Source organism: Eretmochelys imbricata, chromosome 2 (genome assembly GCF_965152235.1).
Source record: "Eretmochelys imbricata isolate rEreImb1 chromosome 2, rEreImb1.hap1, whole genome shotgun sequence".
Taxonomy (NCBI): Eukaryota; Metazoa; Chordata; order Testudines; family Cheloniidae; genus Eretmochelys; species Eretmochelys imbricata.
In genome coordinates this window covers 181,559,703-181,583,841 of record NC_135573.1, presented here as the reverse complement: position 1 = coordinate 181,583,841, position 24,139 = coordinate 181,559,703, and the positions used below count along the sequence as shown (strand labels likewise).

The following is a 24,139-nucleotide window of genomic DNA, read 5'->3' as shown; positions in this document are numbered from 1 at the left end:
GCTACACAAAAATATTGTTAAATTGTCATCACTTAGTCATGGGATTATTACAGGCATATGTAAGGCACTCTAGTCACTGTGGTATCTGGGAGCATGTTATATAGATGTTACTTTAGATCAGGAGCAAGCAGCCTTTTCTCCAAAATAAGGTATATGTACTCTGTGAGCCTCCAAAGAAAGCAAACCGACTTCCTTGAAATGCACAGGTCTCAGGGAATACCAGTTTATAGACTGAATCACAGTATTAGTTAATACTTAGAGACAGTCTTGTTCAAATACTTTCAGGCCTAGTCATGAGGGGTTCTGAGCAATCTCAGTTTCCACTGACTTTCTGTGGTATTTGAAGGCCCCTTCTGGAACTGGGCCCTTAACAGGTCTGTAGTGATTTCAGTCATGCTTAAGAATATCTACTGATTGATATGGTGTGCATATATGATATCTATCTATACTGTATAAAATATGGTGATGTTTTGAGTAGCTATACCATTTTTATTGCTACGAGTGAAGAATAACAATATTACTCATGGCTTTAGCCAAAAGAGCATGTTCTCAGAGAAGTGTTTAAACCCATGGGTAATATTTGACTGCTATTGCCCTTAAATTCAGTCAGTGGACCAAATCCTGAAATTTTTACTTTGTCTTTATTTACCTAAGCAAAACTCCCAAATGCATGTACAGTGTGTTTATTACTTACCTGGGTTGCCAGCCACTGATGTTATCCTCTTAGCTCGTTAGTAATTTTTGGTGCCCAGAATCACTTCCCTCAGGGCAGCTCCAGTTTACATACAGCTGACCTTGACCCTACAGGCTGTTGCAGCAGCAGCCACCTTAGGGACACTCCAGCCATATCCTTTTCCCCCCAGCAAATCCCACTCCCTCCTCATGACGGGATGGCATGGATAGACGTGCAGGAGCCAGTGTGCTGGCCTTACACTGCCAGAGGATTCCTTTTCACGCAGGGAATCATCCACTTGCCACTCAAGCTGATTTTATTACCAAAGTGGCACAAAGCAGCCTTTAAAAGGTCAAAGATCTGACTCTGTATCTTACTGTCAGTCACTTTATTGAGCCATTAGGCAATAATTTCAACCTAAAGGGTCCTAGCTGTGCATATTCAAGTGTCATATATTACTGCATGTCTAACACCCAATTTGTATTTGCAAATACTGTACAGACTTTATGTGCATAAAGTGTAGTTTCTTTGAAAATATGGCACTGTGATTTGGTGTTTAGTCCACACGTGCTGGAAAGAGGTTGATATGAACTTAAGGCCAATTAACCTGCCTGGAGGCGGGTTTGGCCTAATTAAAAATAAAGCCCAGCTGTGGGAGAGCAAGGATATTTTGCATTTAAAAACTGGGTGATCCCAGTCAGGAGGAGGAGACCCAGAGGAGAGGAGGTAGAGAGATCCCACTCTATGAGCAGCAGCCTGAAAGAAGGATGGGAAGAGCAGAGGTGAGCTGGGTGCTTGACTGGAGATAGGGGCTTTGAGGCGCTGTAGCTTGCCTGAAACCCTGAGTGAGGGGAGGAGTGTGCTGGTCTGTGGGACTGGTCCCCACAGAAGCCTGTGGTAAGAAAGGAGGACAGCCTAGAGCAGCAGAGGCATGCTATGAGGTGGCTGCCAGCTGAACCCAGTTAGGCTGGAAGTTTGTTTTATATACGTTTCTGTTGGATATAGGAAAAAGGACTTGGTGGCCCCAGAAGGGGTGGGATTCTGCAGAGTGGTCTGGCTGGAGGGCCAGGACACTCTTATGGATGGACTTGGCCAAAGAACAGTGGGGGAAACTGAGGCCATGTCTACACTACAAGCTGTCGTCGATGCAAGTTATGTCGGAGTAAAGCTGTTGCAGTTAGTCTGTTGTTCCTGTGTGTGCATATTTGACCACATGTGTTGGCACTGCATGTACACAACAGGATGCAAAGTGCAGTGTACCAGAGGTAGGTATCCCAGTGTGCCACTCCCCTCTGCCCAGCATAGTGCCTTTTGGGAAATTTTTGCAATGCACTGTGGGGCAGAAACAAGTCACTCAGACATGGCTGGAAGCAAGGGGTCAAGTGCCCATCATGCAACTTTCTCCATCCATAATGCTTTTTTTTAAATCCCACAAACCCACATGGCACTTTTTGCTGTTCTCCATCTCTAACAGAAGCATGAAGCCTGCAGGGCTCTTCAGTATTGTCTTGAATGTTGCAAACACAGGACAAATGATCTTCCAGTATTTGCAGAGCCTCAGGAAGAACCAGAACAATGGAAGACATGATGATTTATTTGATCCTGATATTGTGAAAACCAGTTCAAGATTGTTGGTTGAATTCTTGGAACAGCTGCAGATGACAAAGCACCGCTTCTGGGCCTGAAAAATGAGCATTGACTTATGGGATTGCATCGTAATGCAGGTTTGGGACGACGAACAGTAGCAGCAGAACTTTTGGATGCAAAAAGGCCGCATTCCTGGATCTGTATGCCAAGTTTTCCCCAGCCCTCTGATGCAAGGGACACTGGAATAAGAGCTGCACTGACACTTGAGAAGCGAGTGGTGATCAGACTCTGGAAATTTGCCATGCTGGTTTTCTACTGGTCAGTGTGAAATTATTTCAGAGTTGGAAAATCCACAGAAGGGGCTGTTTCCATGCAAATTTATAGGGCCATTAATTGTGTCCTGCTATGCAGAACGTTGACTCTCGGCAATGTGCAGAAAATAGTGGATGGATTTGCAGCAATGGGGTTTCCCAACTGTGGTGGGTGATAGACGACATACATATCCCTATTTTGACACAAACCCATCTTGTCACAAAGTACATCAACCGAAAGGGCTACTTTTCTATGGTTATGCAAGTGTTGGTGGATCACCAGGACGCTTCACCAGTATCAGTGCTGGCTAGTCAGGGAAGATGGATGACACCGACATATCCAAGATCACAGGATCTTTCAGAAAGCTGCAAGCAGGGACAATCTCTCCCAACTGGCAGATCACCATTGGTGAAGCTGAAAAGCCAGTAGTGATCCAGGGGGACCCAGCCTACCCCTTGCTCCCTTGTCTCATGAAGACATACACTGGTCTCCTTGACAACACCAAGGAAAGACTACTGCCTAAACAGGTGCTGAATGAGAGCTGGATGTGCTTTTGGTAGATTAAAGGGATGCTGGTGCTGTTTACTTTCAAGATTGAATCTCAGTGAGAAAAACATCCCAGTGGTTATAGTTCCCTATTGAGCCCTGCATAATATCTGTGACACAAAGGGGAGAAAGTTACCACTGGGGTGGAGGGCAGGAGTGGAGTAGCTGTCTTCTGAGTTTGAACAGTCAGGCACAAGGGCCATTAGAAGAGCTCTATGTGGATCTATATGGCTGAGGGAAGCCTTGAAAGAGCACTTTAATGGTTAGCCATGGTAATGTGGTATGGTGGACTGTGCTCTACTGAGCCCTGAAGTTTAGGGGTCTGTTGGAATTGAGTGGTGTTTGGTGTAGATTTATACTTATTACACAGTATTTTTCACTGAACCTATGAGTTCTGTGGTCCTGTACAGTTAAGGTAGTAGGCATTTTGAGTATCACTAAGCATTCTGAGGTATATGTTATGAAGTAATAAAGATGAATTTATTTCCAAAAAATAGAAATTTATTACATACCAAAAGCAATGCAAAAAGTGCAATTAAAAATACAAGACAAACTTCTAAAATAAACTAACAGAACAGAACTTTAAAATTAGAAAAGAAGAAAACATTCCTGTCAATTTCAGTCCATTTTGGCTATGCATACATCATCTGTGGCTCTTACAGCTCAGTGTAAGTGAAGCTGCAGTTGTCTTTACTGTCCTTACAGATGTGGAGTGGTAGGGATCGGGTTGCAGCCCATGATGTCACAGAATATTGCAGTGCGTAGAGAGTTGTTAAAAGGGAGTTCTCCATTGACTGCAAAGGGAGTGAGCCTATGACTGTTGGACCTGTAGGTCCACAAGAATCTGCAGTATTTGTGTTTGCTTCCTGAGAAGCCCTATTATGTCCAGGTGCAACTTGCTCTTTTTTTCTTGTTGGGACTCCTGGACCTTTCCCCAGTCCACTCTCGCCTTTTCCAGGTGGTCTGCCATATTCACCCTCTGTTCATGGTCCAATGAAGCATGGGCTTGTAGGATCTTGCTGAACAAGTCGTCCCTAATCCACTTCTTTCTCATTTTCATCAGGGTCACACATTCTGTGGGTGTGGAGGGGGGGAACCTGTCAAGGCCATAATGGCAGCATCTATAGATAAAACAGACAAATTTATCATTCTGTTTACAGTTAAAACGGAGAGCAAAAGAGAATTTTCCAAACCCCCTTTCTTTATTCCGATTAGGGTTTTAAATAAGACATGCTTATCGATGCTCCAGTTTTGGAGTCCACACCCCAGAGCAATGTAGTTAAGCCTTGTAGATGGCTCTAGGTTGATGGAAGAATTTTTCCGTCGATCTAGCTACCACCTCTCTGGGAGGTGGAGTACCTATACTGATGGGAGAATTCCTCCTGTCAGCATAGGCAGTGTCTACACTGAAGCACTACTGTGGCGTAGCAGCAGCTGTGCCACTGTAGCATTTTAAGTGTAGACAAGTCCTGAGTACTATTTTCCACAGGTGGTGGTGATTTTAGCTGATATCTCACTCCTGAGGGTCACAAATTCACACAGAGCACAGCTGCTGATGATGTCCCAGAGCCACCTGGCCCACATGACACTAGCCTGTTCGCTGCAATTGTGCCTGACTAAGTGGAGTGGGAAGGTGTCCTACTGCAGAGAATGAAATAAAGCAGCCATCCCTAGAAACGTTTGGGAGACAACTGTGGAGTATCTCATAAAAGTTTCATTGCAATCTCTCAGGAGGATACAAGGGACATCTATGTACATAAACAAACTGTTCTCCATGTCTTCTACTCGCACCATTATAGGGTAATGAAAAGCAGATAACAACTGTACCTCTGTACTGGTATCCCTTCTCATCTGAGTAAAACAATGAAAAGTTATTATATCTGTCTTGCTAACTTGAGGCTAGGCTAGGCACTGTCTTTATATTTAAACATTGTAAGGAAAAATGTATGTACACACTTACCTTCAGTTTCTTTCCCTTCAGCGGGCTCATCCATGCTTGTCTGGTGGGACTGGCTAGACTGCAGCAGAGTCTGAAAAAGATTCTGGCTCTCGGCATAGCTGCCCCCTGCTGCATGTCCCACCCTGCCCAATGTTCATGACAGAGTTCTGTGTCTTTGGCTCCTAGGAGGTATCCACGGTATTCTCTGGGAGATCTATGGTTGCGCTCTGTCGTGATATGCCTACCACAGTTCCTTTGCTTTCATGCAGCGTTACTGATCCCTGTTGTATTCCTGCATCCCCTGTGCAGTCTCTTCATAGATGTCCACATTCCTACAACTGGTCCATAACTGTACCTCCACAGCCTCTTTTCCCCATTGGTCCAGGTGATCCAATACTTTCGATTTGCTCCAGACAGGAGCGTGTCTAGTGCATGGAACTGGCATGGTCAGTTGGCCAGTTGCACACAAGGGAGAGATGCTAGGTGCGCTCACCAACCTGGGAAATCAGGAAAAGGCAGCTAAAGGAGAGGAAAGAGGGTGGCTTTCTATTTTCCATGATCCCTTCATAATTGGGACCATAGTGTCACTATCGGACGTTGTGGGACAGCTTCTGGAAGATTGTTAGGGTTGACATAGGTCACAGAGTGTCTATACTCCATGCTGCATTGACTTCAGTAAGTTGATCCCAGTTCAGCGCTGTTCAGTGAGGTGGTGTTACTGTGTCATTGCAATGGGGCACTTATGTTACAGATAAATTTGAGTGTAGATACATGCACAGATAGGTCAATGCAAGGCGACTTATGGCAATCTAGCTTTGTAGTGTAGACCAGGCCTGGGGTGAAAGTGCTGCAACGCCACATCTGTCTGGAGACACCAAGGAGCATGGAAAGAAAAAACAGGAGTACAGTGAATTGTTCTCTTAGGGGCTGATCCAACTCCCATTAAAACCAAAGGGCGCTTTCCCATTGACTTCTGTGGGAGTTGGGACTTACTGAGACTTTAATATAAGTGTAAATAAGAGAGTAGACAACCTTCTGTTTAATTCCAGAGGAAAACGTTTACAGTCTTCAAGCCTTAAAATCCAACCTTCCTATGGAGGCATTTCTCACTGTACAGAGGGTATTCCACTGAATTTCCATTTTAAAATATGCCAGCACAGAGTAGTTGTAGATAGTTTCTGCCCCCCGACACCCCAGTATTATAGGGCACAGTTCAGCAAGGGACTTCAGCACATGCCTAAATTCAAGCATGATTGAAGTCTAAGGGACTAATCACAGGCTTTAAGTTAGGCATGTGCTTAAGTATAATCAGAACATTAATGATCTTAGTCTCTCAGTTTGTCATGAATGACAGTTAGTTAACTATCTTAGGGAGCTTTGCAAATCAGCTTAAAATGACATTAAAAATTTTAAATACTGCTAAATCAACAGCCAGTTATGTAAGTTTCTAAAAATGCTATCCATATAAAATCATTGTCTTAATTTAATTATAAGGGTGAAAGTGTTATCAGTATTTTTTTAAGTTATTACTGTGCCATCCTATTTCTGAATAATAGAAAAGTGTACATTTGCACATAATTGTGTATTTCTTTCAGTTTTATGTTGGAAAAAATTGGTAGCCCTTTAAAACAAACTATAACATTGGCAGTTAGTAGTGTCTCACCCATTGTCGGATTTTGTTCTGCTAATGGGTTTATCATCGTGATAATTGTTTGTTTTTGATGCAGTTCTTTTGGAATTTATATTTTTTTCTATTGTTTATTTAGGATAACAAATTCTGTGGCATTGAAGCTTTATATATCGAATTGTGAGAAGTCAGTTGCTATAGTTTTGGTTATCTATCTCTTGTTTAAAATTCCGATCTTCTGATTCACTGTGCAGTTTTTTAATACAAGTGCTCAGCTCTTTCACAGAGTGAAATTACTGATTCATATCTTTATCAGTTTATGAAGGCCTATTTTAGTTACAGATGAGGTCTGAATATAGCATCAACCTGGTAGGATTATTATGCTAAAAAGTGAATGCTATGTTGCTCCATCCAACTAACTGAATAGCATAATAATTTTGCAACCTCCAGACAAACATGATATTATCCATACTATCAAGATCATAGATATCGCATATATTTTCCTTTGAGAGACAGGAAAGGACAGAACACTGTATTCATGTAAGCAATTTGAATTCATATTCTGCTTAATCATTTTTTATAATTTACATTGACGTTTCAGGTCACTGTTAGTTTTCAAAGGAAAGGATTGTGCTTGAATGACTTTCGTGTAATCTAACATGGGCTCCAGGAGCAGGTGTTTTTCAGCCTCTGTGGCTATGTCTATACTACCACTTATGTCGGTATAACTTATGTCGCTCAACCTGGTGTCAACCTCCCACCAAAATTGCTACCACTGCTCCTGGATTAATTAAGTTGATGGGAGAGCCCTCTCCCATCAGCTTAGAGTGGCTACATTAGAGAGCTTACCGTGGTTGCATCGGTGCACACGTAGCCATAGCCTGTATCATGTAGGGTTGGAAACAGAGGGAATAACCCTATTCACATCTAAGTTTGCTAATATTTATTTGAAAAGTGTGCTGTAAAGATTAGTAAACAAAACAACCTGGTGAACCTTGAGAGGCTCTAGATTTTGCACATTTCTTGAATTATTTTTGGAGGTTTGAAATATTCACAAAACTGGTCTGAGTCTTTTTCCTGTAATTTTTGTATATATTATTCCTCACAGGTGATTCAGTTTAAAAAAAAAATGTTTTCTAGTTGAAAGGCAGCCTTTGCTATCTATGTGTAAAAGAGGAACCCCCACAAGCCCTCCCCTAAAAGTGAGGAGAGTTCAACTGCATGGTATTCACGGTATGCCATGTGTATTTCAATTAGAATATTTCTTCCTTGCCATTTGTATTTGTTTTTCACTGGCTCTCTCTGCTCCATATTCCCTGTGTATAACGTTCATTCTTTTCTGAGCACAGGCAGAACCAATTATTCATAGAATATGGCAGTTGGATAGACATCATATATCAAGATGTGGCAGGACAGATGGGTTGGTTGACTGGCTGGCTGACTTTCCTGAGGAGGCATTTCATTCCTCCACCAGACTATAGATAGGTCCAGCCAAACCCCAGATCTGCACACTCCTAAGATTTGGGGAAATGTGTATTTCAATTCAAATCTGAAACGTGCAGCTCTGGCCAATCACATATGTTCCATAGCGTGTGAGCAAAATGAGATCGGTGTTAATTCTTGAGATAGCTATGCTTTAGTATTCTCTGTTGTAATGAGGAAAAATATCTAGTGAAACTTTTTTTTACTCATTTGGAGGACCTGGGCTGCCATTGACTAGTCCTGCTAAACTCTACTGAGCATGTGGATTGGTTTGGAGCACTGTCAGTTATCCTTTCAAAAGCCAGCAGTGGGTGGTAGCAACTTCATATTCTTCTTGTCTCCCAGACTCTCAATCTCAGTCTCTCTCTCCTCTTCTGCTCTCTTGTCCTTATCTTGTTAAGTTCCAATACTTTTTTCTCTATAACATCACCTAAATCTCCTCTTTTCTTTATGATCTACAGTGCTAAAATTAAAAGGAGTACTTGTGGCACCTTAGAGACTAACCAATTTATTTGAGCATAAGCTTTCGTGAGCTACAGCTCACTTTATCCACATTCTTATCTTATTAACTTGACTCTGATGACTGTCTCTGGCCTTCCTCTTATCACCTCTCCCCTCTTACAGACTGTTTCTGACACAATTTTCCTCTCCCATCACTCTGACAACATCATCCCATCCTACCTCCTTGAATCCCATTATTATGTTCCTGTCTGTTACCACAGTCAGTCTCTCTGTCCTCCACTTTTAAGTCTCAACATTATATTGCACCCATCTACATGACTGCTGTCGCTTTCTACTTCACCCACCCTCACTCTTGAGGTTCTTCCTAATCATCTGACCTTACCCATCCCCTTGTCTCTCTTTTGCACTTATGCCCCAAATACCAGAAATATTCTGTTGCTGCTTGTCTGCCAATCACCTTCTTTCCTCCTTTAAATATCTCCTAAAACTTCTCCTCAATAATTCCCCACATCGTTCTTCTCCTTATCTATTGTTCCATGCCTTCTCTTACCTCTCTTAGATCATAAGCTCTTTGGGGCAGGGAACATGTCTGACTGTATCTAGTATATCATGTTGTATGCATAGGCCCAACTGTCTGTGTGGAGTTATATGGACTTTTTATTTGTGTCTTCAGGATAAATGCTAATATTGTTTGTTATTAGGATTGCAATGTATGGCTTTAGCCATTGGACTTGGTTGTCTCAGTACCAGGGAATAGAGTCTGCACCTTCAAATGGAGCGGGTGTGTGCAGGGAATTAGTTAGAGGATTGTCATTTTTTCAGTCTCGGGTTGAGGGTATGCCATTCCTGTGGATTAAATATGAACACATCTTCTGGGCTGAGTGGAGTAAGTTTGTGGGAGCGTCCTATCTACTTGTGTCAGATATAATGATATCATAGCTCAGTATCCTGTGGCCATATTCAAGTGTAGGATATCTAGCCCATGTGCGGCCCAGGGGAAATAAATCCATATTCTTGTGTACTGCTACAGTATGTTAGTGCAGAAAGACTGGAGGTTCTCCTCTTTTATCAGTTGCCAGGATTTCCAGCCTGTAGGGCTAGCTATGTCATTTATTTCAGTCATGTGGCTGCTTTTTCAGATGTTTTATAAAACTCAAAATCCAGACTGGTCTCATTCACGTGAACGTTATTTATCTTATAAGGAAAGAAATGTCTTCACTGTAGTAAAGAATATAATGAGCATCTTTTTATTCATTCATTCATTCATTCAGTACCAATACCATTTGAGTGAATTTTTTTGGACAAGAAGCATAAAGAAATGCATGATAAAACAAGCTTATGCTACAGTAGGTTATGGTTTATTCAAAAAATATATTTTGTTTATGATGTTGTTTTGAGTATCCATACAGATCACCCTGTTGTAACCTCTAAATACAGTACAATTGTAACACAGAGCATGTCATTGAGGGCACAAGTAATCTAACAACAAAAATGCCTGTGTTACAAAGTTTGAGTTCAAAGGTTCAAGAGTGGAATTGGCTGTAATGGTATCTCTGTGGAAAAAAGTAAGCGTGTGGTGAAGTTGGAACCCCAGTGCCAAAGCACAACATATAATTGGGCCTAATTTTTTCCATATGTATCAACAAAAACAGCCCTTGCTTCCATGAGAGATGAAAGCTTCCCTTTTTGTCATATTTTTATTTTGTATATAATTCTAAACTCTTTGCAATTTGGTATTTCTAGGCTTTCTAGAAAAAGCATATCTGGATTTAGGGGGAGGTGAACTGTCACCTTGGAATCAAGTTTATATTTCGAACAGAACCCCCACTGTGTTTGCGGGGTGGGAGGACGACATACATATCTTTTTCTTCCTCACCACCAAAACAGGGGTTTTCTAATAGGGTATATATAGTCATTGTGAACTCTCCAAGTGGGAATGGAATAATCCTTTTGTGAATTAAATTAAATGCCTAATTGAAAATAAATAAACTAGTAGAATTTGTATCAATTTTTAACAGAATCAACAGACTATTTAAATAGACTTGGTGGGGCAGGGGGAAGGCAGTGGTGGTCAATGGGCTTTAAGCCACCTTTCTGTTCCATGGACTCTGGGACTGCGTGGAGACTTGCCTGGCTGTTGTTGTGAGTTGTAGCAGCCTTAGGGGTGCTAGAATGTGTGGTTTGTTTCCTATAGCCTCCATCTGTCCTAGAAAATATTTGTAGTGTGGTGCACTCCAAACAGACTTCTTGAGCTGCTAGTTTTCTCTGTGTTATATGATAGTTGCTGTATCAGAAGTCATTCACAGAATAGGGAGGGGAATATACACTTTATCCCCCTCAAATCCAGCTAGAGGACACCAGGTCCTGGAAGCCTGTCCATATGTGCCACCACCACTGATCGCTAAAACACTGCTGTGGAAGGCTTGTAAAAGGCACTGGATCCTCAGTAAGATTCCAGAAGCCGCAGCAGGCTAGGGAGTAGTGAGGTGAGGAAAGCTCTTTTGCCTTCCTCCTGCTCCAGCCCAGCTAGGAAAGCATTCTGTGGACACAGAGGGCTGGTCTTCACTACATTGTTAGATTGACATTCCCTGCATTAGGCTGAATTTATAAAGTGCGTGTCTACACTACAGAACCCTTCCTGCCGACCTACAGGGCTTTTAAAATCAATGCCTGTACTCCACCTCAATGAGAGCAGTAGCACTAGATTCGACCTTCCTGGGTTGAATTAGGGATAGTGTAGACACAGCACAATGCATTTCGACTTGTTTGGCCTCTGGGAGGTGTCCCAGAGTGCTCCAATGTGTCCGTTCTGGATAGCACTTTCAGCTCCACTGCACTTCAGCCAGGTAAACAGGAAAAGCCCTGGGAACTTTTGAATTTCATTTCCTGTTTGACCAGCGTGGAGAGCTCACCACCACAGCTGACCATGGCTGCCCAGGTACGCAAATGCGCTCCAGGGTGAAGCATATAGGAGACACTGGATTTGACTGCTGTGTGGGGAGAAGAGTCTGTGCAGGCAGAGCTCTGAACCAGCAGAAGAAATGCTGACTCTATGCCAAAATCACACAGGCCACAGGGGGAAAAAGGCTACACCAGGGACACACAGCAGTGCCATGTGAAAATAAAGGAGCTCAGGCAAGCCTACCAGAAGACAAGGAAGGTGAACAGTTGTTCTGGTGCTGAGCCACAGACATGCTGTTTCTATGAGCAGCTGCATGCAATTCTAGGCGGGGACCCCACCAGTACCCCAACACTCTCCCTGGGGGACCTGGGCGGCCACAGGAAACAACAGGGAGGGCATGGTTGATGATGCTGAGGAGGAGAATGCGCAGTAGGCAAGCAGAGGATCCATTCTCCCTGACAGCCAGGACCTTTTCCTAACTCTGGAGCCAATCCTTTCCCAGGACCCCCTGGTGCTGGACTGTGATGGCGGGAAAGGCACTTCTGGTGAGCGCACGCATGTAATAACACTACAGGGGTTAAATGCAATTGTGGTTCATGTTTAATTTGAGGTAAACAATTGGGATACAGTGGCGGCCAGTGCAGCCACACAAAGGGTGCTCCCCGGAAAAGCCTGTTCATTCGCCAAGGGTTGCCACACTAAAAAATGTCCCCGGGTGTGCCCTCACACTGCCTACCCTTTCATGTGTGCTTACCATGCCTGCCTGCAGACTGAAATCTGAGGCCTCGTGCTCTGCCACGTGTTGTACCTTACTGGCAGGCTCTTCTTATAAAACACAAAATTTGGCCGAGTACCTCAGGGAATGTATTTACTGCTGTGAATTGTTTAATTCATTGCAACAGTTAACCTTTTGTTTTCAACAATGTATGCTTTTCCTTGCAGCTGCAACATTTTCTCTGGGTGCTTTCTCCACTCCAGCACAAAGACTGTCCCAGATTAGAAGGCAAAAAAAGTGGACAAAGGAAGACATGTTCTGTGGTTTGATGCGTTCCTCTGAGGCTGACAGGGCCCAGCTGAATGCATGGAGGCTCACAGAGAGCATGCGCTCTTAAGAGGGCAGGAAAGCAAGCAGGGAACAAGAGCGTAACATGCAAGAGAAGATGTTGCGGCTTATGGGGGAGAAAACAGACATGTTGAGGCATCTGGTCGAAGTGCAGGAAAGGCAGCTAGACCTTAGAGTCCCTGTGCGCCCCGTGATGAACCAGCTGCCCTCCTCACCAAGTTCCATATCCTCCTCTCCCAGACGTTCTAGAATGAGCCGGCGGGGGGTGGGGGGTGAAAAGCTCCGGTATCCCTTGAACTCAACTCCAGGGGATGGTTCATGGAGCAGAAAGCTCTTATTCCCCCAGCTTTGATTGCTAGACAGTGCAGTTGTAATAAGCTATGTGTCCTTGCCCTTCGCTCCCTGTGTTATCAGGCCCTTATCTGGTTATCATTGCTATTCATTGCTGTCTCTGTCCAGTGTTTGTTAGCATAATAAAAATGCATGCATTGAGTACAAGAGGCTCTTTATTCACTGTGCACACTGTGGTTGGTGGGGCTTTAGTTTACAGGGCAGTACATGCAAAAAAGGGGGCAGGTTAGTAAGGAACAACACACAGAACTGTCACATCAGTGTTGGATCATTCATGAAACTGATTTTCAAAGCCTCTCAGAGACGTAATGCGCCTCGATGTGCTCTTCTTATTGCCTTGGTGTCTGGCTGCTCATAATTGGCAGCCAGGCAATCTGCTTCAGCCCCCCCACCCCACGAGAAACTTTTCCCCCTTACTTTCACAGATATTATGTAGAACACAGCAAGCAGCAACAACAATAGGAATATTGCTTTCGCTGAGGTCTAACCTAGTGAGTAAACTGTGCCAGCACCCCTTTAGACATCCAAAGGCACATTCTACCACCATTCTGCACTTGCTCAGCCTATGGTTGAACTGCTCCTTACTGCTGTCCAGGATGCTGGTGTACAGCTTTATGAGCCCGGGAGCAAGGGGTAGGCTGGGTCCCCAAGGATAACTATTGGCATTTCAACATCACTAACAGTAATTTTCTGGTTGGGAAGAAAGTTCCTTCTTGCAGCTTTCTGAAGAGACCAGAGTTCCTAAAGATGCAAGCATCATGTACCTTTTCTGACCATCCAATGTTGATGTTGGTGGAACGGCCCCTGTTATCCACTAGCGCCTGCAACACCATTGAGAAGTAGCCCTTCTGGTTTTATGTACTCTTTGGCAAGGTGGTCTGGTGCCAAGATAGGGATGTGCATTCTGTCTATCGCCCCTCCACAGTTAGGGAACCGCATCATGGCAAAGCCATCCAGTATGTCCTGCACATTTCCCAGAGTCACTACCCTTCTCAGCAAAAGTGAATTGATTGCTCTGGCTACTTGGATCACAGCAGCTCTCACGGTAGATTTACCCACTCCAAACTGATTCCGACTGACCAGTAGCAATCTGGTGTTGCAAGCTTCCACAGGCCGCTCACTTCTCAACTGTCAGAGAAGGTCTCATTTTGGTATTTCTGTGCTTCGGGGCTAGGGAAAGCAATTCTCAAAGTTCCATGAAAGTGGCCTTATGCATTCAAAAGTTATGCAGCCACTGCTCCTCATCCCATATCTGCATCATGGTGTGGTCCCACCAGTCTGTGCTTGTTTCCCTGACCCAGAAGCAACATTCCACAGTGTCAACAAGCCCAGCTGCCACTGCCAGTATGTGCAAATTGCTCTGTTCCATGGCTTCCAGTACAGCTATTTGCGTGGCATCACATTCTTCCGCGCGGCTGCTCCTGGGTAGGCTCTGCAAATTCTGCAGGATGATGCGCGAGGTGTTTGTCACGCTCACAACAACAGGGTACAGCTGAGCGGGATCCATGCTTGCTGTGCTGTGGTGTCTGTATGAGTAACCCAGGCTTAGGCACAGAAATGATTGTTTGCTGTTGCTTTCAGGAAGGGAGGGAGGGAGGAGCCAAGTGCATCATGAGAGGCTGACCATATGAATCCAAACCACCTCACGAAAATGTTTTTGTCCCATCAGGCATTGGGAGCCTAACCCAGAATTCCAATTGGCTGCAGGAACGATGGGATAGCTGCCCACAATGCATCACTCCGTGAGTCGATGCTATCCATGGTAGTGGGGATGCCCTCCACCGACGGAATGTGCATAGTAGGGACATATACCATCAATTTTGTAAAATCGGAGGCTACAGGTTGACTTTAAGAAATTCGACCTAATTTCGTAGTGTAGACAAGTCCTGAGTGACCCCAGCTGCCAACTCGCACCAGTGGCGGCAGCTCGCTTCCAGGGACATATTTGAAATGGGTCAGCTACCCCAGAAGCAGGAGGCACTATCCAAGGAGCAGGGAGGTGAGTGTTCACAGCCTCCAGTAGTATTCTTTTCATCTTGTTCACTGTTCCTCTGATATCACATGCTCCCAGGGGAGAGCTGAGAGTATTGCCTCATCTTTACTGGATCCAGTCCAAATGTACTGCACAGAGGGCTAAAAATCCCCATTCCACCACCTCAGCCACACAGGACCAGGACCCTAGGGATGAAGAAGCGGACCTGCCTCCCACTTCAGATCAGAGATGCTATTTGAACTGCTGTGCTAGCCACAAAGTCCCTTGTGCCAGCTCAGTACTAGTTCACACCACCAGGCAACTCATCACCCCAGAACTACCTCCCACACCCTCATAGAATCATAGAAATGTAGGACTGGAAGGGACCTCAGTAGGTCATCTAGTCCAGTCCCAGGCACTGAAGGCAGGATTAGGTAATAACTAGTCCATCCCTGACAGGTGTTTGTGTAACCTGTTATTAGAAACCTCCAGTAACCATATCTGATTAAATTCACCCACATACCCTGCATTTCACCAGCTGATTAACTCTCTGCTATCACTTGTTTAATTGCCACCCATTGATTTTACATGCTCACATTGCCCCACCATGCCACCTGAATTTGTCCTTTAGTTCCTTGCCTCCACCCTTTACTCTCTTTCTCTCCCTTTCACTTATACTGCCATCACTTTTCCCTATTTCTTCTACTTTCCTTTATATGATCCCCTTCCACTATCTCTAGCTCCACTGTTTGGGTGTCTCACGCATTGAACCTTGTCTAAGATTATATTGTAAGATCTTTGACACAAAGTTACTGGGTGAAATCCTGGGCCCCATTTAAGTCAATGGGAGTTTTGCAATTGACTTCACTAAGGCCAAGATTTTACCCCCATCTCTTCTTTGTCTTTAAAGCCTCTTACATGCTTTTGGGTGCTATCTAAATACAATTTTAGTTATTGTATACTGATCTTGTACTACACTGGTGGACTGCTTAAGAAAGAATAATCTACATCTAGTTCACGTTAGCATCACCGTATAGTCTGATGATGGCCACTGTAGACTTAAAAGAACATTCACAAATGTACATATTGCTTTGATTACCAAGATTTTAGAATGTCCAAAATGCAGTACAAGATGAATAACAAACATCAGATGTTTGCACAGCTAACTCGATAGAAGTCAAGGAAATAATGTTTAGTAGCAACTTGTTACAAAGAGTTCATATTTTTATAATGATGGAAAATGGCACAAAGATGCCCTTAAACCAGCTCAATATTTGTATTAGTAAGTAACCAAAACTGTGTGTCAAAGTACTCACACACATACTAATCACTTGCATTTGTAACTGCTTCCTCTGTCTTCCTGGCAAAATATCAGCATTAGGAAATTGTGACTAATGGTAAGACGAAAGAACACTGGAACACTTATCTTAACAGGCACTGTATCAATAAGATCTTTAGAGGTGCCAAATTAAAAATTAAATATGGTTTGATTACCCCAAACAAGATAGGGTATGAATGAAGCAGGTGAGTTCTGTGAAATGAAGTGAAAGTGACAAAAAGGCTCCAACAGAGTTTGGTTTTATTACTTATTATTTTTATTGCATTTGTTAGGAACATGCATAGCATTTGTACTAATTTCTTAGGGACAGAATCAATCGAGTGCATGTGCAATGCATAAGGGGGGGGCAGGAAGTCTTTACAATGTTGATCTGTTTTGATTTTTGGATATTTTTACTCTTTTTAAAATCTAATGTTCCTGGATAAAATTTTCATCTTTGTTTCCTTGTTTAAAAATAATGGGCTTTTTGTGTTGTTTTTGTGTTTAATAATTAGTTATGGCGTCGGATTGTATGAGAATTACTCTGTTGTTTGGGCAGCATGACAGTCTGTTGTGTCCGGAGGATTTTTTTTTCCATGCAAATGGCTTTTGAGAATGGCAGCATTTCAGGATTGTGAAACTGCGGCTGATGATAATGGTACTGTGATAATTAAACTGTCCGCAGTCCGCCTTTTTCTGAAACTGAGACAAGGTAGTTGTGATTTCATCAAAGGCTTTGGATGAGCTCTGTCAGCAGGGAAGGCAGAAAACTCCCCATCCTGAAGAGTCTCCATTATACCTTTCCTTTGTCGGCTGAATGTTCTGCACGTTTCATCTTTGCCCATCTAATAACAAGACTAGTCATCTTCTTGGTATTCTTTGTTGACAGAATTGCCAATTTGTCCTTCTAGTGGTACAATATTGAAATTGGCTCTTGGAGGCATCTTAACCAGCTGTTAACAGGTATAAAAGTCCCAAAGGCAGGAACCACATTCTCCTCGATAGTTGCTTTCTTTGCATAAACTTTTGTCCAAGGAAGCACAATAAACCAAAAGGTGCACTAATATTCAGCACAGGCTAGCAACCAGCATACATACCCCTGGTCCCTGGGGGTTATGTCTACACTGCAGCTATGAGGTGTGATTCCCAGCGTGGATAGACAGACTTGTGCTCGTACAACTTGAGCTAGCATGTTAAATACAGCAGTGTGGATGTTAACTTAAGCTAGTCACCCAAGTTCAGCCCCAACAGGTCAGGCAGGCTTGGACTCACGAGGCTAGCCTGAGCCACCACCTGTGCTGAGAGGCCCACACTGCTATTTTTAGTGCACTAAGTCAAGCTGAGCTAGCGCGAGTCTGTCTAACCGTGTAGGGAATCACGTCTTATGTTCTCCCAGCTGCAGTGTAGATACTTGCACTGCTAGCCTGTGCTGAAGCCTGGACCTCCACCGCTACATTGCTACTGTTACCTGTGCTAGTTAGATTAAAGCTAGTATGTGAATGCCTACTTGTGCTACAATCACACCTTCACTTGCAGTACAGAGCTACAAAAGGCCCTTTTATTGCAGCTGTTGCTTAGCTGCTGTTCTCTCCCTTCCCACCAACTTTTTCCTTTTCTTTCAAGTTTGTCTGCTAAAACAGAGTAGCTGGCTCACGAGATAAGGTCAGGAGGGCCAATAAATCGAGGCTGATGTAATCATCTTTAAAAGTCACCTCTGCTGCCATGCCTACAAAATACTTGACAAGAGAATTAGCGAACCACAACACTGCTTATTACACTAATTTTTTGATTTCCGTGATTCTGCAGTCACCTAGTTGTGCAACCATAGATAAGTCACTTAACTTTCTATCAGTGCATCAGATTAGCTGTCTGTAAGATGGATATATCTTACTTGCCTTGAAAGAGGGGTATTGTAAATGGTTACTTAGTTCATGGGGTGGAGTGACATTTAATTGGTGTGTATTATGTTCTTTGAGTTCTTTGGATGAAAGGCATTCTCTAAATCCTGTTTGTATTAAAGTTGAAAAACCTTTGGCACGCTGATTACAATGTACAAATTCAGGTATCAAGAATAAACTGGGGGAAATAACTGTGGCTCTGTGTAGAGGCACATGTTGTTTTAAAAGAGGAAAAATACAGAAAGAGAGGTTACAGCAGAGCAAAAGGACAACCAGAATAATGCAGTGATTCAGGGGTCTGTTACTCAAAATATGCTAGAGGCACTAAGTATGTGTTCTTTGGGAAAGAAGGGGATCTCACTGAGGTAAGAGGGGATCCCACTGAGGTTGACATAGTTCTTAAGGGAACTGAAATAATGGATCCTCTAAGACTATTCTGAGCTAGAGTCAAGAACAAAAATAAGGGGTTACAAACAAGCTTCAGGAAAGGCAGGGTAGCAAAGGAATTCAGGCAGACTTGCTCTTTGGCACAGATGGTTATTAATACTGTGCAGCCTCCAGAATGAAAGTAACAGAGAAGCAACTGATATAAATAGTTCTTGAAAATGCGATGGATGGGTATTTGAAAGAAAATATGTGGCAGACATGTGCTGACTTAAAGGAGGGGACTGTCCTAGATAGGTCTCCTGGCTTCCTTCCCTACATCCTGCCTTTCTGTGAACAGAGTTGTCTAGACAGATGTTTTGCAGCCCACAGTGGGAAACAGCGAAAGATGTGCCAGATTGTGGTAGAGGCACCGTTTGTTTCGGGGCATACACACCAAAGCAGTATATTCTACAACCACTATGGCAATCACACCCATCTTCCACCCTTAAAGTTGCATCTATATAGAACATGCTGTGTCTTGTTCAGCAATGCAGTTTACTAAATGTCATTTTGGTTTAGTGTTTAGGTGGTAATTGATACTTGAAAATTTTTCACTTCATGCACAGCATGATACTATGTGATTGTCCTCTGTTCTTCAAAACAGGAGGCATAAATATCTTCAGTCTATAGTCAATCAAACTAAACATCAATTTGTATATGCAGTTACGCTATGTGTATATATAGAGAACAAAGACTGGGATTTCCTTCCTTTTGATCAAGCCCTCTCCATCCTCTATAATTACCACACAACATATAGGCACCCAAGCATTACTAGGATTAAAAATGGTTTCCCACATCAGTGCTATGCTACCATAATTATTTTTAAGTTGATGTCATACCCTAAAATGCATTGAAGGAATTTAAACACTCTTGATCTGCACTAAATAGAGTGATGCTGGAATGGAGAAGCCACATGGTCAGTCAGGCACCTACACAGTCTGGTGCCCTGTGGCAGATCATAGGATTTTGTAGTTTTCTTCTTCAGTATTGAACTCAAAGGGAAATAGCAAGCGACAGGCAAATCTCAAAATAACTAAAAGTTTGGTTTACTTAATTTTTCACTGTTTAGGATGTTTTTCCATATTGCTTTGATTTGCAAATCAGGCTGGGAATTTAATGAGAACAAGCTTTTTCATGAGATTGCTGGAATTTAATTAGCTTGTGTGGCAAACTGTTTGATATGAGTTTTTACATGCTATAACATGATTTTAATAATTGGTGTACTGTGTGTGTGTCTTATAAATATATCTGTCTTCAGCTATGGGGCATATAAATGACCAACCTCATTTGCATGGTAATGGAGTACTCCAAAAGGTGACGCTTATAACTGTTAGTCCCATAAAGAATCAGGCCTCTTTGAAGTGTCTCAGTTTAAGCACACAGAAATTGAGGCTCTCTAACATCACTAGTCACTTCTTAAAACATAGGTTGTAATCTTTAGATTTCACAACAATCCATAAAGATAACTAAGGCAGTGCCACTTCTCAGAGCTATTGTTTCTTGCTGTCTGCATAATAGAGAAGACAACACTATATCATTTCAAACTTGGGTCACATTATCCAGGGTTTTTTCCAGCTATGAGGGCTAGACATTTAATTTTTAAAATGAAAACAGATTCTGGAGTACAATTCTTCAGCAAGGGATGGATTCTGCTGAAACTGTTGAGCTACAAAATACACAGGCCCTTGATTATTAGTGAGTTAGTAATTTTGCCTTTAGAGCAGCTCACAGGAATGGAGAAGGCCATGATCTTCCAAAGCAATACCATAAAACAGCTTGTGAAGGCCACTGAGAGTACAAATAAGGTAAAGGGACAGAAGGGGGATGGTATAAGGCTTTGTTACTCCTTGTTTTAGCTGATCATATTTTGGTTCTTCCAGCTGAAGATGAAATAATAAAGTTGAGAAGTATTTGGAAATGAAAACAAGAAGTTAATTGAAACCTTAATGAGCTTTGCTTTGATTGAAGTTTTATGTAGGTTTTTAGTTTATCCAAATTGCCACCCCTACAAGGTTAACAGTACTTTGGATTTCTGTAGCACCTTTCATCTGAGAACCTCCAAGCACTTTGCAGACATTAACTTAATTAAGTTTCACAGCACTCCTGTGAGCCAAGCAATATTTAAATAAGGATCACTTCACCAAGCACTGAAATGTAGCTATCCTTGGGGTGGAATGTGGTAACTATTTAATAGCACATAGCACACCAGTTTAGGTGGGAAAGTGGAGCAGAATCTATCAAATTGAAGCTGCAGGGAAAATCTAGCTAGGTACCAGGAATTACCTTTGTTGGAATTTGTTCAGGATACCAAGGTGAACACCCCTCTTCTTAATTGCATACAAAGTGCCATTGAATCTTTGGCTACAAGTGATCAGGAACTTGCTGTTAGAGTTATCCAAAATATAGCTACATTTTAGTGCTGGGAGAAGTGGTCCTTTTGAAAACATGACTAGCTCACAGGAGTGCTGTGAAGCTTAATTAAATAGATTGTGTTTACTAGAGGTAACAGATCTCTCTCTGACCTGCAAGCCTCAATATTGGTTTGACACTAATTCGGAGAAGAACGTGTTACCTGCTCTGTCATCAATAGCACTACCTGCAGCACCTAGTTTTCACTTGGAAATTTGCCATGCGGTCCAACCCTGCTGAATTTATGACATCTGATGGGATCATTGCACAAGGTAGTACTATTCTCTCAGATAGCTTTACACTGCAACAGAGGATGGACTGTAGTTTCTGACGGTTTATTTAACTTTCACATTCAAACCTGTATTAATCAATCCTGTATGTGAATTTACCATTACTGCCATATTAAACCCACAATAAAGGATTTTGGGATTCTGTTGAGTGCTACACAATACAAACAGACTTTTTGGTAAATGTTTCCCTTTTGGGGGCATAATTTTCAGTGATCTGTTCTTTTAATGTGCACCCTACTACTTTTGTCATGATTGGGAAACTTCACTGAGGAGGGGAGGGGAAAAGAGGGATTGTGCCTGTGGTGATCCCTGCTTGCTTCAGAAAGTTGAATTAGAACATTCATAGGTCAGCAATGCAGTGGCCGTTGAAACTCACTGTAGGTAGACAAAAAGAAAAGGAGTACTTGTGGCACAAGTACTCCTTTTCTTTTTGCGAATACAGACTAACACGGCTGTTACTCTGAAACCTGTAGGTAGACAGAAAGTTTTTCCTACTCTGCCCAGTGATGACATCTTCTTTACATAAAAAGAAACTGTTATGTAGACCCTAGTTTTTCTAGATTTCATTTGCCTTACATTTAGCGTATTTTTTATTTTACTAGTGCATCCGGGTGCTGGGCAAACCAACAAGCAAAAGGGTTCCTCTGTGTTTACCTCCTTCTTAGGTAAATATTTTTTCTATTAACTTACTTTTGCTTTTCAGCAACTTATTGAAAGCCGTTTAAATGTGGGATGCAGGTGATATTATGGGAAACTCTGTTCTCGTCATAATCAAGCTTGCAGCTGGTTTTCCATTATAAGCCAAGTTTGGATTTTCTCCCCTCCCAGCAGCTTCTAGACCAATTAGATCAATCCACCCAAAATGTCATGTTCCTAAACTTTTGGTTAGGGAATGTGTGGAGGAAATGGGACAAGACGTGAGATATGGGGATTACTTAGATGGTTTGTGTGACCATTAGAGGAATAGGTTTGTGTTCAGTTATGAATTCCATTTGGTTTTATGAACGCTAGCTGTACTTGTAAAAGTCACTGTAAATTAGATCATCCCTTTGGTAACAGGAACCTGGCATAGTAAGGAGCTATGTCTGCAAAGGTGTGATAAAACACTCAAAGAGCATCAGCACTGAATGGCTCTCACCTGCTTAAACAATGGGGCTTCTGCCAGCGGGGTCATTGCCTTTAAGTGAATTATCTCTTCACAGAAACCTGTCTGGGGAATGGGGGCTGGAATCCTCCTTAGCTAGAGCATGTGACTGGAAAAGCTACAATTTTATCCAGGTGTCCACCTTACAAAATTGGCAGACGGGGTGTGGAGGTGTGCGTAAAGACTGTTTTAAAGGGAGGGGGGGAGGTTGACAGTGCAGTCACATATTATATTACAACACTTAAACCAAATTTTTCAAAATTTTGTGTCTAAAGTTAGGCTCCTTAATTCATAGATAGACCATTTTTATTGAGGTGCCTGGATTTTCAGGAGTTCTGAGTTTCCAAAAAATTCCTAAATTGAAGTCCATAAAAACTCCAGGTATACAGCACCTTTGACAATCAGGCTGCTTGTATTTGGATTCCTAAATGTGTATTGAGCAGCCTAACACTAGGCAGCAATATGTCCTGTTATGCTCAGGGTTTTTATACCAGGTACATCACCATGCTAACTGAGCACCAAGCCTAGGATTTTCAAAGAAACATAAGGATGATAAACACCCATTGAATTTCAATGGGTTTGGACACCTAAATTCCTTGACCTCCTTCGACAAACCCAGTGCAACTCTGAAAATGTTAGCCTTTGAGTTTTCTCATTTCCTGTGCAGTATTGTTAAAATAGCTCACCAAACACATTTGTTTAAAGGGGCATGTGGAGAGTGGGTTATGATTAAAAACTCAAGACTAATTGCGGAGAAAGAAAGAATCTTAAAGTTAACTAAGTTGTTTTGAGGAGAAACTAACTTTGAGAAAACTTTAAATATTACATTGGATCGGAAGAGATCAGCTGTTTACAAAATATATTCACTAATGGAAGGTGGGAATTATTATTTATTATTATTATGTATTATTATTTATTTGTATTATTGGAGAACCTACATGTCCTAGGCATGGACCAGAACCCCATTGTGGTAGGTGTTTTACAAACACAGAACAAAGAGACAGTCCCTGCCCCAAGGTGCTTCCAGTCTAGGGCCTGCTCTACACTATTAAGTTAAGTTAACTAAGTCGCCTTGCAGTGACCTAGCTGTGCATGTATCTCTGCTCAAGGTAAGCACCCTATTATGGTAACACAGTAACACTACCTCCCCAAACGGCATTGAGCTGTGGTCGACCTACTGAGGTCGACGCAGTACAAGTGTAGACACTGTGTGACTTCTTTTAGTGTTAAGTCTTCCCACAGCTGTACCGTAATGCCTGACAGTGGGCTCTCTGGTCACAATTGTGAACTCCACTACCCAGGGTTCACGGAGACCGGAAGCCACCTCCCCTCCCTTTTTTTTAACTTCCCCTCTCCCGCATATTTTTGAAATGCCTTTTCCTGATTGTCCAGCTGGGTGAGCACACTTACCATCTCTCGTTGCATGCAACTGCCCAACCAACCATGCCAGCCCCACGCATTAGGCACACTCCTGCCTGGAGTAGACAGGAGATGTTTGATCTCCAGGATCTGTGCGGGTACAGCTATGGACCAGTCATAAGAATGTGGACATCTACGAAAAGATCTCACAGGGGATGCAGGCAAATGGATACAACAGGGATCAGCAGCAATGAAAGTGAAAGAACTGTGGCAGGTATATCACAAAACCAGGAAGGCCAGTAGTTGATCTTATGCCCAGCTACAGACCTGTCACTTTTACAATGAGCTGCATGCCATACTTGGCAGAGACCCCACCGTC

General features: G+C 42.7%; 1 protein-coding gene across 11 annotated transcripts in view; it reads left to right on the top strand.

Annotated features, from left to right (window-relative positions):
- BBS9 (Bardet-Biedl syndrome 9) overlaps window positions 1-24,139 on the top strand; it is a 432,422-nt gene that overhangs the window by 382,117 nt on the left and 26,166 nt on the right. For 10 of the 11 annotated variants that reach the window (XM_077811042.1, XM_077811050.1, XM_077811043.1 and 7 more), the window contains one exon: window positions 12,473-13,005. The exons of the other annotated variant lie outside the window; for it this stretch is intronic. In XM_077811042.1, coding sequence (XP_077667168.1) covers window positions 12,473-12,642 — 170 coding nt within the window. In that variant the 3' untranslated portion in view covers window positions 12,643-13,005. Of the gene's footprint in view, window positions 1-12,472; window positions 13,006-24,139 lie in introns of those variants that run through there. 11 annotated transcript variants of the gene reach the window in all.